The sequence below is a fragment of the Esox lucius genome, chromosome 1 (assembly GCF_011004845.1).
Source record: "Esox lucius isolate fEsoLuc1 chromosome 1, fEsoLuc1.pri, whole genome shotgun sequence".
NCBI classification, from domain to species: domain Eukaryota; kingdom Metazoa; phylum Chordata; class Actinopteri; order Esociformes; family Esocidae; genus Esox; species Esox lucius.
Genome location: NC_047569.1, coordinates 10,259,874 through 10,274,000, shown reverse-complemented (window position 1 = coordinate 10,274,000; position 14,127 = coordinate 10,259,874). Strand labels below are relative to the sequence as shown.

General features: G+C 45.8%; 1 protein-coding gene across 1 annotated transcript in view; it reads right to left on the bottom strand.

The window, feature by feature from the left end:
* Positions 1 to 1,593: 1,593 nt before the first annotated feature.
* Positions 1,594 to 14,127, bottom strand: part of relt (RELT TNF receptor) — a 30,581-nt gene continuing 18,047 nt past the window's right edge. Inside the window, exons 3-11 of the mRNA XM_010902679.5 lie at positions 11,713 to 11,805; positions 11,062 to 11,246; positions 10,405 to 10,454; positions 9,744 to 10,010; positions 6,498 to 6,578; positions 6,331 to 6,409; positions 4,863 to 5,243; positions 4,594 to 4,771; positions 1,594 to 4,148 (exon numbers count right to left, since the gene is read on the bottom strand). Of these exons, the coding sequence (XP_010900981.2) occupies positions 4,137 to 4,148; positions 4,594 to 4,771; positions 4,863 to 5,243; positions 6,331 to 6,409; positions 6,498 to 6,578; positions 9,744 to 10,010; positions 10,405 to 10,454; positions 11,062 to 11,246; positions 11,713 to 11,805 (1,326 nt within the window). The 3' untranslated portion in view covers positions 1,594 to 4,136. The remainder of the gene's footprint in view (positions 4,149 to 4,593; positions 4,772 to 4,862; positions 5,244 to 6,330; positions 6,410 to 6,497; positions 6,579 to 9,743; positions 10,011 to 10,404; positions 10,455 to 11,061; positions 11,247 to 11,712; positions 11,806 to 14,127) is intronic.

Sequence of the window (14,127 nt, the reverse complement as noted above, 5' to 3'; positions counted from 1 at the left end):
ACAAGGCTGGGATGGGCTACAGGACAATAGGCAAGCAGCTTAGTGAGAAGGCAACAACTGTAGGTGCAATTATTAGAAAATGGAAGAAGTTCAAGATGACGATCAGTCTCCCTCCATGCAAGATCTCACCTCATGTTCCCCCTGCTCAAGCCAGCGCATGTCCAGGCCCGTCTGAAGTTTGCCAATGACCATCTGGATGATCCAGAGGAGGAATGGGAGAAGGACATGTGGTCTGATGAGACAAAAATAGAGCTTTTTGGTCTAAACTCCACTCGCCGTGTTTGGAGGAAGAAGAAGGATGAGTACATCCCCAACCGTGAAGAGGTGGAAACATCATTCTTTGGGGATGCTTTTCTGCAAAGGGGACAGGACGACTGCACCGTATTGAGGGGAGGATGGATGGGGCCATGTATCGCGAGATCTTGGCCAACAACCTCCTTCCCTCAGTAAGAGCATTGAAGATGGGTCGTGGCTGGGTCTTTCAGCATGTGTTATGAAAATTTTGAACTAAGGTACATTTGAGAAATGTCCGTCTTTCTATTGGCTGGTATGTAAATCTTTACTTTGATTGTGACACACGTCTGTATAATATCAGAGGATTATTAGATATTTGGGCCATGTCCTCCTGCCTAGACAAAGAAGGGTGTCAGTCCTTTCTGTTCCTTAGGAATGTAGGAGAGGGGGATCTGGTATATGTCTTAGGGGGCATTCTTGATTGGTCACAGTAGGTTGTAGGGTTAATCATCTGCCGACCTGTAGGTTGCTCAGATGCTTTAAGTTTCCCTTAAGGGTTGAGAAAGTTAACCACATGAGGGAAGACACCATGTCCCTAGTGTCAAGCCCAGGACATGTGATAGAACAAAGGGCATGTGTTTGATTGACATGAGACCGATGAGCAACAACTTACCACACCCCTTTTTCTATGTAATAAATACGGATTGTTCATGTATGGAGTTAGAGACACCTCGGATGATTATGTCTGTAAGCGTTTGACGTGTCTCTCATATTTTGTATAATAGTTAATAAAACTGTTAGTATGTCCCAAGAGACATTTTTGTCTCTGTGTTCCTTACTCCGAGTGTCGATACATTGGAATTTCCATCACACATGACAACTTCCCGAAACACACAGCCAGGGCAACTAAGGAGTGGCTCCGTAAGAAGCATATCAATGTCCTGGAGTGGCCTAGCCAGTCTCCAGACCTGAACCCAATAGAAAATCTTTGGAGGGACATGAAAGTCTGTATTGCCCAGCGACAGCCCCGAAACCTGAAGGATCTGGAGAAGGTCTGTATGGAGGAGTGGGCCAAAATCCCTGCTGCAGTGTGTGCAAACCTGGTCAAGAACTACAGGAAACGTATGATCTCTGTAATTGCAAACAAAGGTTTCTTTACCAAATATTAAGTTATGCTTTTCTGATATATCAAATACATTTGTCATGCAATAAAATGCTAATTAATTACTTAAAAATCATACAATGTGATTTTCTGGATTTCTATTTTAGATTCCGTCGCTCACAGTTGAAGAGTACCTATGATATAAATTACAGACTTCTACATGCTTTGTAAGTAGGAAAAACTGCAAAATTGGCATTGTATCAAATACTTGTTCTCCCCACTGTATGTCAAACACAGTTGGCCAGGGTTATTTTTTTTTACTGACTAGTCTCTTGGGCCGTTAAAATAAACAAAGTACCATTTATATTACTTGAAAATAATAGTAGAATACTGGACCTCGTTTACTGAGACATCTAAGGAAGCTGGAAATCCACTGGTGGATGCTGACAGTGTAAAGAAGGAACATGCAAGCTGTAATAACATGTTTGTGATTTTGTAATCCAAATAGATAACAATTAGAACTATAGGAGCCACTGATTACAGTGTTCCTACTGAACCTATGTTTAGGATGACACACTAATCTGTCTTAAAAGGGCCTTCTCGTCCTCTCTCAGCCAGAGAAAGCTGTTTAGCCCCAGGCATGACTTGGCAGGTTCTAGACCTACGGTAAGTTTGGAGTGATTAATCACAATTCTAAGGCAAACAGAGCTGGAAGTCCGCCAGGCATTCTTTTAAAGATGAGACAAAACTGGACTGCTGACAAGACTACAAATGACATGCTTATGGCTGCAAAAATGTCTTGTACATGTCTGGCAGTTGCAAGTGACATGCTTGTAGTTGCCATTCCTCCAAAGGCCGCTTTTTATAAGGAACCATTACTGTGTATAGGATTGAACAAACACAAGAATGTATTTACTAGTGGGGAGAATTTCCACACAGCCAAAGGGTACTAAGATTTGTGTTCATATCAATCTACCGTGCTGATAGTGGATCATTGTTTGTGGACATCAGCATAAGACAAACTTGCCCAGTCAGGTGTTTAGCCCTGGGTTTTATGAACTGTCAACACGCAGACAAGTCAAAATAAACGTCTCCTTTATTTTAAGAGTAAAAATGTCATACAGAAAAAATTTCATATTAAATACAATCTACGATGTAGAGAAGACAAGTATTTTTCCTACTTCTTTTCTGTAACACTTCAGTTTATGTGATGGTAAAACAAGTCAGGTAAAAACATCAAAATGTTCAACCAATAAATATTATCAAATGCCGACACTTAACCTCAGTAACAGCAAAATACAAAATAATAGTTCAAATTGACCATGAACACCGTCATAACCACCCTTTATTAAATGTCAATGTAAACATTAAAAATGTGTGAAGCAGCTATGTGCCACTACTTGAAAGTCAAATTAAATAATAAAAAATGTGTAAAACACTTGCAGCCGAGGGAATGAGATTGAAATGGTCAGTCATGATTCTATCAAAATAAAAACACTCCATTCACACCATGTTGCTCCCTTCAGGAAATGTATTGAGGATAAAGCGCTGGCGGTGATGTTATCTGCCTGCTTTGCTTGATGGAGCAGGAACTGTGCGCTTGAATGTGTCTGTCTGTGCGTGTGTGTGTGTGACAGTACAAAACAACACTGAATTACATCATAAGTGCTTTCTCCGTGGGGTAAAAACAGGTGAATTAGATCAACCTAGGTACTTTGCCTGAGTTTGTTGCTAGGCAATCGCCGCCGTGATGCCACAAGGCACGAAGTGGAAGTGAGATCACGGTTCAAGATAAGCGCTGAATGGGGTAGGATCCCACTGATCCGTCGGCGACATCGCTGGTAGGGTGGTGGGTCGGTGATACGCCGGGAGAGACAATATATCTCCACCCAAACACTCGGGACCGATTTAAGTGTCTCAAAACAGGCACTGCAAACTGCTGGCAAACCGTCACAATGTCCCTGTACGACCACCCCCTACCCACCCCACCCCCAATTGTACACATCTATAAGCTTAAATAAATACAGGGTCATTTAACAGGTCTATTATCACCCCTACATATTCACACCCGCTATGTACATATTATACAGTCATTTACACATTGAAATCTAATCGAAAGCTAAAGGAAGTTAGACGCCATCTATCAGGGCTAAAGGGTCAAACGTGTAGTTCATGCAGTGTTTGGATATCAGTGGCTCTCACTGTATTAAGTTGAAGCTCAACACCTAAGTAGATAAGACTAGTCCTGCATTGTTACGACTACATTCAACATAATCCAGAAGGAATAAAATGTCAGCTAATCGGCCTTTCAAATATAATGAGCAAAAACCGCCAAATGGCTAAAACTGTTATAAAAAGGATTAAAAGTTCTATTTCGACTAAACAGTTCAGCAGTTTCCTATAATACTTGTTGATTGTATGTACTGCTGGTATATAATGTATGAATGTGTGTATGTATGTATTGCAAAGTGTCAAGGGGCAGTGTTAAGGTCCTTCTGAGTCTTATGGAAGCACGAACATACTGGTTATTAGTTTGACCCTCGACCTCTTCATCGCACTGCCTCTCAAGACAGGAGTATTAAGCATCAACAGGATCAAATACAAGTTGTTCGTGTCATCAAGCGGGGGTCTCCCTTCGTCCGGCACCCAGACTAACACTTCAAACCTCCCAACAAGCAGGATGATTGACCTCTCTGGTCGCCATTCCGGAATCCCATCACATCCATCGCGCAATGATGTCGTCATCCTAGGCGAGGTAGATGTTTTCTGTTTGTTACCCAGCATGCCTCTTTGTGAATGTTTAGCTATTAACCTGAAAAGTAGAAAAAAAGAGAGGGAAAGGAGAGAGAGATGTTATTGTTATGGTTGCAATGCGGAATATTATCTACAGAGAATGCCAGTGAGGTGTGTAGTGAGTGAGTGCCTGTGCGTTTCCAATGTTTCCACCAGGGGACAGCAGCCTCCTCACAAAATGCAAGCACTGACAGACTGACAGACTGTGTGAGTATTTAAAGTCCAACTGCATTGAGCTAAATGTAGGTGTTTTTATCATTCATGACTAACTAGTGGAGTGGGTGATTTCTTCCCGGGCAAGAGCCATGTGTTACTATTTCATAATTCAATAGTGATCTAGAAGAACATGAGTCAAACGACGTTCAGTGGAGTGGAATGACGATGAGGAGATGGGGGGGGGGACAAATGAAAGATGAATGAGAGAATAAAAGAGAGTTGCACTGACAGAAAATAAGTAACATTACCTCCAGTCTATCCCTAGCAGCTGATAATGAAGATGATGGTGGTGGAAATGGTGGTGGTGATGACACAGAATGGTTTCCCTCCAGTAAAGCAGAGTCATCCGCTAAGTCAGACTGGTCCGAGCAGACCGTCGTTGCCACGGAACCAGACGCCTGCTCCTGGATCTGGGCCACCTGGAACCTGTCAATCAAACAGAGAGTTGAGTTGACAAACATTCAGACACTAACTGTGCGTACGGAATACTGGCACGTGCTTGTGTGTCCGTCCTCACCTCCCGACCGAGCGGGTCACCTCCCCGGCCATCCGGCCCTTCTCCTCGTCAAGTGACCCCGCCTCTGACGTGGGGCTGCGGGACGGACACACCTTGAAGCCGGAGTGGTGCGTGTCCACAGGGGGCAGCAGAGGGCTCTTGGGGAGATCCAGAAGGGGCAGCAGGAGGGACTGTGGGGGTTTGAGGGGTTTGAGGGGTCTTAGGGGCTCGACGGGAGGCATCAAGACCGGCGGCCATTTCCTCTGAGCGCAGCGGGAGCAGCTGTAGCCGCGCCGGAAGTTGTACAGGCCGGACAGACCCGAGACAGTGTGCAGGTGAGACTGGTGAGGACAGGGTTTCGGAAGGGAGCGGAACTGGGTCAGAGGAGACAGCACTGGGAACCTGGGGAGGGCCGGGAGAGAGGACATGCATGAACAGGCTGTATGTAGGAGCCCCAAGTGCACACACAAACCTACACGCACCTACAGAAAAGCCCACATGCGTATATAACCACCAAAAGGACCACAGTACTACACACACTAAACACACATATTGGCGTTGTCCTTGTGTGTGTGCGTTTGTGTGTGATTCAAAGGGTGAAACATTTTCCACAGATGGACTGCCACAGATCGTTTCTGTATAACTACATCCCCCCCGCCCTATTCAGAAAGCTTGGCCAAGCCCCACCCCCAGCCCCCACGGACAGAGCCCCCCAGCCCTTTTTTGAAAATGCACAGCACTGCCCCCCTCCCATTCTGATGTGAAACAGGCCAATGCAGAGTGCTCTATTGTTCCATTGTGTGTGTGTGTGTGTGTGTTTGAGGGGCAGGGCTGGCATGCTGCTGTAATGACCCCAGTGACCACCAGCACCTCTGGTAATCACTGACAAGGCCTGGAATTAAGAGCTTTCCAGAACCTGCGTGTGTCTCTGCATAATGCTTATGTGTGTATAACGTGCATGTGTCTGTGTGTGATCAGAGCTTTTCCAGAACGTAAACGGACAGGTAGCGGCACGGTAGAGAACGGCAGAACGTTTCCGAAAATTACACCCGACCGAATGACCTGTACAGCTTTTCCACAACCAGAAACCTACTGTCGGCAACGGCCTAAAATCAGGTCGGCAACTTGTGCTGAGCTAAGAGGACGGAAGTCGTCCTTTTGTTTCTGACAGCAGCACTGACTCAACAGAAGTGTGTAATCACACGGAGGAGCGCGGGCCGACACTCCAGCCACCGGCATCGTGATGATGCATAGCAGGACGCAGAGATTCACGGGAGTGTCGAGACGCTGCTCCACCGCTCCTCTCAGTTCATGCATTGCAGTATGGGCCCTTGAAAGCACTTACTATAATGCATGGGAAAAAATGTCACTCTCTTTCTTTCTTTACGTCAGTTTCTTTCTCTTTCTTTCCCTCGGTACAATCAATGTGTGTCTACATGTTGTGGCATATCGTGTATGTGTATGTGTGTGTGTGACGCAGGGTCCTCACTTGATTGAGGTGGCTTTGCTGACGGCCAACTGGTTGCTCTCGTACTCCAGCAGCAGTTCCTCCAGAGCGGAGGCGTTTTCTGCAACACAAACAGAACACGTTGGTAGGCGTGCCTTACATCTGCCTGGCTGCGTTCCACGCCGATGGCGTCGGAAATGGACGCGTACCTTTCTTCTCTGTGATGAGGCGTACCAGAACACTGATGGTGTCTTCGTTCGGGTCATTCACGGCGTAGGCGCCGCCGTTGCCTGCGGGGGACGCCAAAAGTTACAAAAAATACATTGTTTCATTGACGTTTCTTATTATTTAACTATCCGGGCAATTTAACGGTAGTCTCCCAGAGAGCCGGACAGGGACTCAACTGGGATTAAGCTGATGAATAAGAAACAAATCCACAGGGATTCAGAATAATTACACTTGAAGTAATTAAAGAAATGTCAACGATAAAAGGTTCTCTCTGTCCACCGTGACTATTGAGTGACCAAGCGTGAACTTCATTGTGGTGAACTGTTCCCTCTCTCCATCTCTGACAAGGCTGAGGGCACTCGCATGAGACCGGTCAACAGAGAATGGATGTCTCTGTAGCAACCGGCGCTAGTGCCAAAGCAAGCAGAGGCGGGGGCACTGGAATTGCTCACTCAACTCCATTCACCACTGTGTGTTCCGTCGTGTTTCGAGGTGTGTTGTGCGTGTCTGTGTGTGTTGTGTTAGTATGTGTGTCGGGTCTGCCTCTGTGTGTGTGGGGTTCCAACAATAGCTCGGTCTCCACAGTGACATTTTCACTGGGCTCTTTCGACCTAACTTGATGTGGGGGGTTTCATTGCCAGCTTGCTAATGCTAATGCTAATGGGGAGATCAAGAAAGCAATCCACAGTGTAGCTTCCGTTCTCCCCCTGTTCTCAAATGATAGTTCACGTTGTCAGAGGAAAAGGTGTCAGACGCAACAAGAAGCAAAGATAAATGAGCAATCTGCCAGTGTAAGAGGTTTCTCTTTAGCCCACTACAGGGCAACACTGCCAGACAGGCGCAGTTATGCAAGCAGTGAAAGAGAGAGGGAGGGGAGTGGGTAGAGAAGGAGTGACTGAGAGGGAGAAGAGAGGAAGTAGAAAGGAGGGATGATAACTGGGTTTCTATCCTCCGCTGTCTCATTCACTCAGTCACTGAAATATTCCTTCCCCTTTCACTTTTAGACACTACGCTCTCCCCCCTCCTCTCTGTCTCTCTCTACCACTGCAGTACCTGTCCTCAATACAGCACACAACCCTACAGACCTCAGAAACATTAACAAATAACTCCACGCAGGGACAAACTGCTCCACACTAGAACAGTGAGGATCTGTATACTGGGTATGTTCCAGTGAGGATCTGTATACTGGGTATGTTCCAGTGAGGATCTGTATACTGGGTATGTTCCAGTGAGGATCTGTATACTGGGTATGTCCCAGTGAGGATCTGTATACTGGGTATGTTCCAGTGTGGAGCTGTATTTTGGGTATGTTCCAGTGAGGAGCTGTATTTTGGGTATGTTCCAGTGTGGAGCTGTATATTAGGAATGTTCCAGTGAGGATCTGTATATTGGGAATGTTCCAGTGAGGATCTGTATACTGGGTATGTTCCAGTGTGGAGCTGAATATTGGGTATGTTCCAGTGTGGAGCTGTATATTGGGTATGTTCCAGTGTGGAGCTGTGTATTGGGTATGTTCCAGTGTGGAGCTGCGCATTGGGTATGTTCCAGTGTGGAGCTGCGTATTGGGTATGTTCCAGTGTGGAGCTGCGTATTGGGTATGTTCCAGTGTGGATCTGTATTTTGGGTATGTTCCAGTGTGGAGCTGTATATTGGGTACCTTCCAGTGTGGAGCTGAATATTGGGTATGTTCCATTGTGTAGCTATTTGTTCCAGTGTGGATCACCCTGAATACACTGATCCACACAGGAAGAGAGGGACTGAGCGGGGCTAATAGGAGAGGACAAAAGAGGAAAAGGGGAGAAAAGGAAAGGACAGCTGATTGAATAATTAATCTGGAAAGAAGAGATAGACAGTGTCTGGTGGCTGTTAGAGAATGAGGGGAGGACAGGACAAGCTACGGTTTCACAACACAAGGAGACGGACACTGAGACGCTAGCCACAACAGACAGGGCCGGAGGGAGAGAATGGAGAGGTGTTGGTCCCAGGTGTGACACTGTTGCAGAGATAAGCTGGCCGCGGCAACAGCTGTCATGGAAACATAAACAGTTGCCAGCAGAGACAGTGGTGAAAGGTTAGAGCTAATGTGCAACTGTGTCATCAAACTTAGCGGATGGAACAAATGCTTAGCCAAAACCACACCAGACAGTAAAGGCCTTTACCGTCATGATAATGCATAGCCAAAAACAAACTGAACAATAAAGGCCTTCACCGTCATGATTATGTGTCAAAGCAAGAGATACAAAGGTAATGTGTGAGTGTGATGGGAGTTTGTGTGTGTGAGAGCGCTTGTGCATGTGTATGCATATATATATGTGTGTGTTTGTGTATGCACACAATGGTAAATGGAATGCTTTTTAACTTCAGAGAGCTGACCTCTGACCTTTAGGGGGTTAAAATGTGTCCTGGATCTTTGGTGTGGTTATTATGACAATGTTGGATTTCCAGCACCGCACCCACTCTCCATGGCCCATTACCTAACAAGTCCCCTTCATGTCTGACCTGTCTTAGTGAATGGTGCACCAGGAAAGCCACATACCCTACACTGTTCTGCCCTACGAGAAATATTGGTGGTCCGCTGCTCGTGTTCAGCAGAGCTCCGGATCTCAGCGTGTTATCCCAGTGTTATCCCAGCGTTATCCCAGCGTATCACCTGATCATCCATTTTGGTAAGGCTTTGAAAGTGGACGTCAGATCCGAAAGAGTGATATTCAAAGGAGCGAGGTTTACTGGATTGCAGTTATTCAAGAGTAAAAACTAAGAGATCTTATCCAGGTGTCTGCCTCTGCCTATCTGCCTGTCTGCCTCTGCCTGTCTGCCCGTCAGCCTTTGTCCTTATTCCTGTCTCTCTATTTCTGTCTGCCTCTCCCGGTCTCGCCTCTCCCTGTCTCGCCTCTCCCTGTCTCGCCTCTCCCTGTCTCGCCTCTCCCTGTCTCGCCTCTCCCTGTCTCGCCTCTCCCTGTCTCGCCTCTCCCTGTCTCGCCTCTCCCTGTCTCGCCTCTCCCTGTCTCGCCTCTCCCTGTCTCGCCTCTCCCTGTCTCGCCTCTCCCTGTCTCGCCTCTCCCTGTCTCGCCTCTCCCTGTCTCGCCTCTCCCTGTCTCGCCTCTCCCTGTCTCGCCTCTCCCTGTCTCGTCTCTCCCTGTCTCGTCTCTCCCTGTCTCGTCTCTCCCTGTCTCGTCTCTCCCTGTCTCGTCTCTCCCTGTCTCGTCTCTCCCTGTCTGTCTACTCACCCTCTTTTTGTTGTGCAGGGTACTCCTCGTCTCCTCCCTCCTTCTCGGCGGTGCAGCGGTATCCTTTCTTCTTGAGGATGTTACAGATGAGGATCCCCAGAAGGCCCATCACACAGAAGATTGGCACCAGGGCGAACACAGCGTACTCCGTGCTCTTCTCCTCCGGGCTCCGCACTGCAGTACCGTTGACGGGTAGGCCAGTGCCTCCCGCTGCTACCTTCCCCACTGTACGCACCTCGCGAACGCGGGCAGAACTGGCTGCGGGGGCTGGGGAGAGATGGGGGGTGGGGGGGACAGTGAGAGGCCGAATCAGAAGGATGAGAAGAGACAGAAAAAAGAGATTGAACGACCCTGTTAAAGCATCAAGGGGAAATGCGTGAATGTTTAAAAGCAGCCTGCAGAAGAACAGATTAGCGTAAAAATTCCAGTATAAATGCAGTCTGCAAATACTAAAGCTTTTTTTTATTGGAGTAATTGTGTGGTTTAGCTGCAGTTAAGCTAATACGTAATTGCGGTTTCACTGCAATTCAACAGTGTTTCATCCGGCAATTACTGCGTAGGCAATATGAAACTTGACTGCAGTTACTGCACTTTTACAGCAGTTTTGAAACTGCAATCTATTCTTGTAAGGGTGACTGTCATTGTTCCGGTCCACACTCACCTCTGACACAGGTCAGTGTGGAAGCTTTGCTTCTGGCAACGGGTTGGAACCTAGAAACAGAAACCCATTTTAATAGGACTGGAGGCCTGGGCGTTCCCTCCAGTGTCTAGTGCTGCTGCAGGGGGGCGAATCTGGCCTGATGGTCTTTCAGCGAAAAAACTCTGTCCTATCCTTTACCAAGCTTCCTGTCCAATAAAGCCTAAAAATGCCTGAAAACTAGATCTTTAAAAGAATATCTGACTTTTTTTTGCAGACAATCTTTAGTCAAAGCGACTGACAGTAAGTGCATTTTTAGTTTGGTGAGGTAACAGAATATCACTGTCAAATGTGTAAAATATTTCCAACTGACAATAGAATGTTATATTTACGGTCAATAGTCTATTTCTGTAGAGAGGGCAGGTTAGAGACCTTGAGGGACTAGAGAGACCAGAACTAATCAGGCAACATATTTGTGGGACATGGTGGAGTTTACATCCTGTTCCCTAGTCTGCCTTTTCTTGAAAAAGGCCTGACTTTGACAACATTTGGGTGAAAGACACTTCTCGTCACAGTGATCCGGCATTTACAAACTGACGCTGAAGTGGCCCCAGAGAGTTGAGTCCTTCATCGTTGGACAACATGTTTACTGTTGACTTCTTGTTGAATGTGTATACATACCCAGACATACAGTCTCCGCAGACTGCATCCAGGAACGACGTACCAGGAGCCACAACCTTTCGGTTGAAGACCCCACAGTCAGAGTGCGGCCGGCATTGATCCGAGTCGAAAGTGTCAGAAAACGTGCCCACTGGGCAAGACTGGCACTGCACCGCCTCGCCTGGGCTCTCCACCTGGCCGCAAGCCTGGCATGGGAAAACATGTTCACATTTCAGAAACGGAGAACACCAACCACTGTAATTACGAGTGTATACCATACATTCGTCTGGTGCTGTGTTCAATGAGGTTTTCAAAAAATAACCAGACGGACCATCGCTTTGCTATGACAAGGAAACGTGCACAAAGAAAATACACTGTATCGTCTTGCGATGTCCAGACATGAAGAGAAGTATAGGGTTTGGGCACAATTCTATCAACAACTGAGTAAAAATACTGCATATTATTTTAGTCCTGGCGTATCGTATGGAATGGCAGCGATACATATGGCTTCCATGTGGAGGGGTTCGAGGAAGAGACAGAAAAGTTGCGGTAGCTGCTGACAGAGGGATCGATGGAGTGGATGACAAGACTGCCGGGAGGCCCGTATGGAGACGGGTCTGAGGGAGACCATTTGGATTGAATGTTATACAAGGGTGAGGGTTTCTCTCTCACCTTGGTGGGCTCCTGGCCGCTGGGACACTTCAGACACTCACACCCCTCCCCCCACCGGCACTGCACCGCTACCGTCCCCCCGGTCCCAAAAACCTGGAACACACACAAGACAGAGAGACCGGTGAGGAATATAACGAGACGCGCACACGTTACATCCAAACACGTAGGCTGTAAAAAAAAAGAGAGGCGCACACGTTACATCCAAACACGTATGCTGTAAAAAAAGAGAGGCGCACACGTTACATCCAAACACGTACACTGTCAAAAAAAGAGACGTGCACACGTTACATCCAAACACGTACACTGTAAAAAAAGAGAGGCGCACACGTTACATCCAAACACGTACACTGTATAAAAAGAGACGCGCACACGTTACATCCAAACACGTACACTGTAAAAAAAAAGAGACGCGCACACGTTACATCCAAACACGTACGCTGTACAAAAAAAGAGACGCGCACACGTTACATCCAAACACGCTGTAAAAAAAGAGATGCGCACACGTTACATCCCAACACGCACGCTGTAAAAAAAGAGACATGCACACGTTGCATGCAAACATGTACGCTGTAAAAAAAGAGACGTGCACATGTTGCATGCAAACACATGCTGTAAAAAAATATGGGCAATAATAAGGCAGTCAGCAGTAATAACAGTTATAAGAGAGTAGTAATATGAGATTGCTCAGCTTTTGGGCACAGATGGACATACAGCAGCTGAACTGACAAATATTTTTGAACCAAATTGTGTATTTACTCAACTATGACTCCACTTCGACTTCAGGTTATGATGGAAACATTTCCAATTTCAGGAATGATCTGATTGTGATTAGGATATACTGCCTTGGTCGGGAACAGAATGAGCCTTGCTGGCTCGGCGAATACAGTTAAGAAATATTTGGACATTGACACGGTTTTCATAATTTTGGCTATGTGCACAACCACAATGGATTTGAAATGAAACAACAGAGATGCAATTGAAGTGCAGATTTTAGCTTCAAGTAAAAAGGTTGAACAAAATATTGTGTGAAACGTTTAGGAATTGTAGCCATTTTCATACACAGTCCCCTTATTTCATTATTTATAAAATTTTCATTTTTAATACTTTGTCGAGAATCCTTTGCAGGCAATGACTGTCCCCTTATTGCATCGCTGAAGCTAAAATTTTCATTTTTAATACTTTGTTGAGAATCCTTTGCAGGCAATTGAAGTCAGGAAAGAATGGACATCATGAAACGCTGGGTTTTCTCATTTTTGATGCTTTGCCTTTAATGCAGCTGCCTTCAGTTGTTGTTTACTCGTGGGTCTTTCTGCCTTAAATTTTGTCTTCAGCAAATTGGGTTGAGATCAAGTGACTGACTCGGCAATTGCAGAATGTTCAATTTCTTTGCCTAAAAATACTCCTGGGTGGGATTTTGCAGTATGTTTTGTGTCATTATCCATCTGTCAATTGAAGCGCCGTCCAAACAACTTTGAATTTGATTGAATCTGAGCAGACCATATATCCCTATACACTTCAGAATTCATCCGGCTGCTTCTGTCTTCTGTCACATCATCAATAAACACTAGTGACCCAGTGCCATTGGAAGCCATGCATGTCCATGCCATCACACTGCCTCCAACGTGTTTTACAGATGATGTGGTATGCTTTGGATCATGAGCCATTACAAGCCTTCTCCTTCCTTTTTTCTTTCCATCATTCTGGTACAGGTTGGTCTTAGTTTCATCTGTCCAAAGAATACTGTTCCAGAACTAGGCTGGCTTTTTAAATCTTTTGGCTTGTTTTTTGGCTAAGTCTAATCAGGCCTTTCTAATTTTGAGGCTTATGTACGGTTTGCACCTTGTGGTGAACCCTCTGTATTTGCTCTTGTGAAGTCTTCTCTTCATGGTAGATTGGATAATGACACGCATGTTGCAGGTTCACAGCAACAGCTTCCAAATGTGAATGCCACACCTGGAATCAACTACAGACCTTTTACCTGCTTAATTGATTAAGTAAATAACAAAGGATTGGGCCACACCTGTCCATGAAACAGCTTTTGAGTCAATTGTCCAATTACTTTTGGTCCCTTGAAAAAGAGGGGGCTACATTTTAAAGAGCTGTAATTCCTATGGAGATTCGTGTATTTTTAAATTTATTTTAATGGACAATGCAGAGTCACAAAAGTACAAAAAACAAGCAGGCTCAAAAAAATTCTTAAAGTATTTCAACAATTTCAAATAACTTAGTCCTGAAAATCAACAGGTCACCAATGTCATGTGAGCACGTTGAGTCACCTGGCCTGAAACCTGAAGAAACGTGGGCTTAACCTCAGCTGAGTCTATCAAAGTCATTGCTTCCTAGAAATAGTTCATTATCACTAGCCAACATCCAGCACAATTGTCATAATTACGTTATGGTACTGCAACATTCATT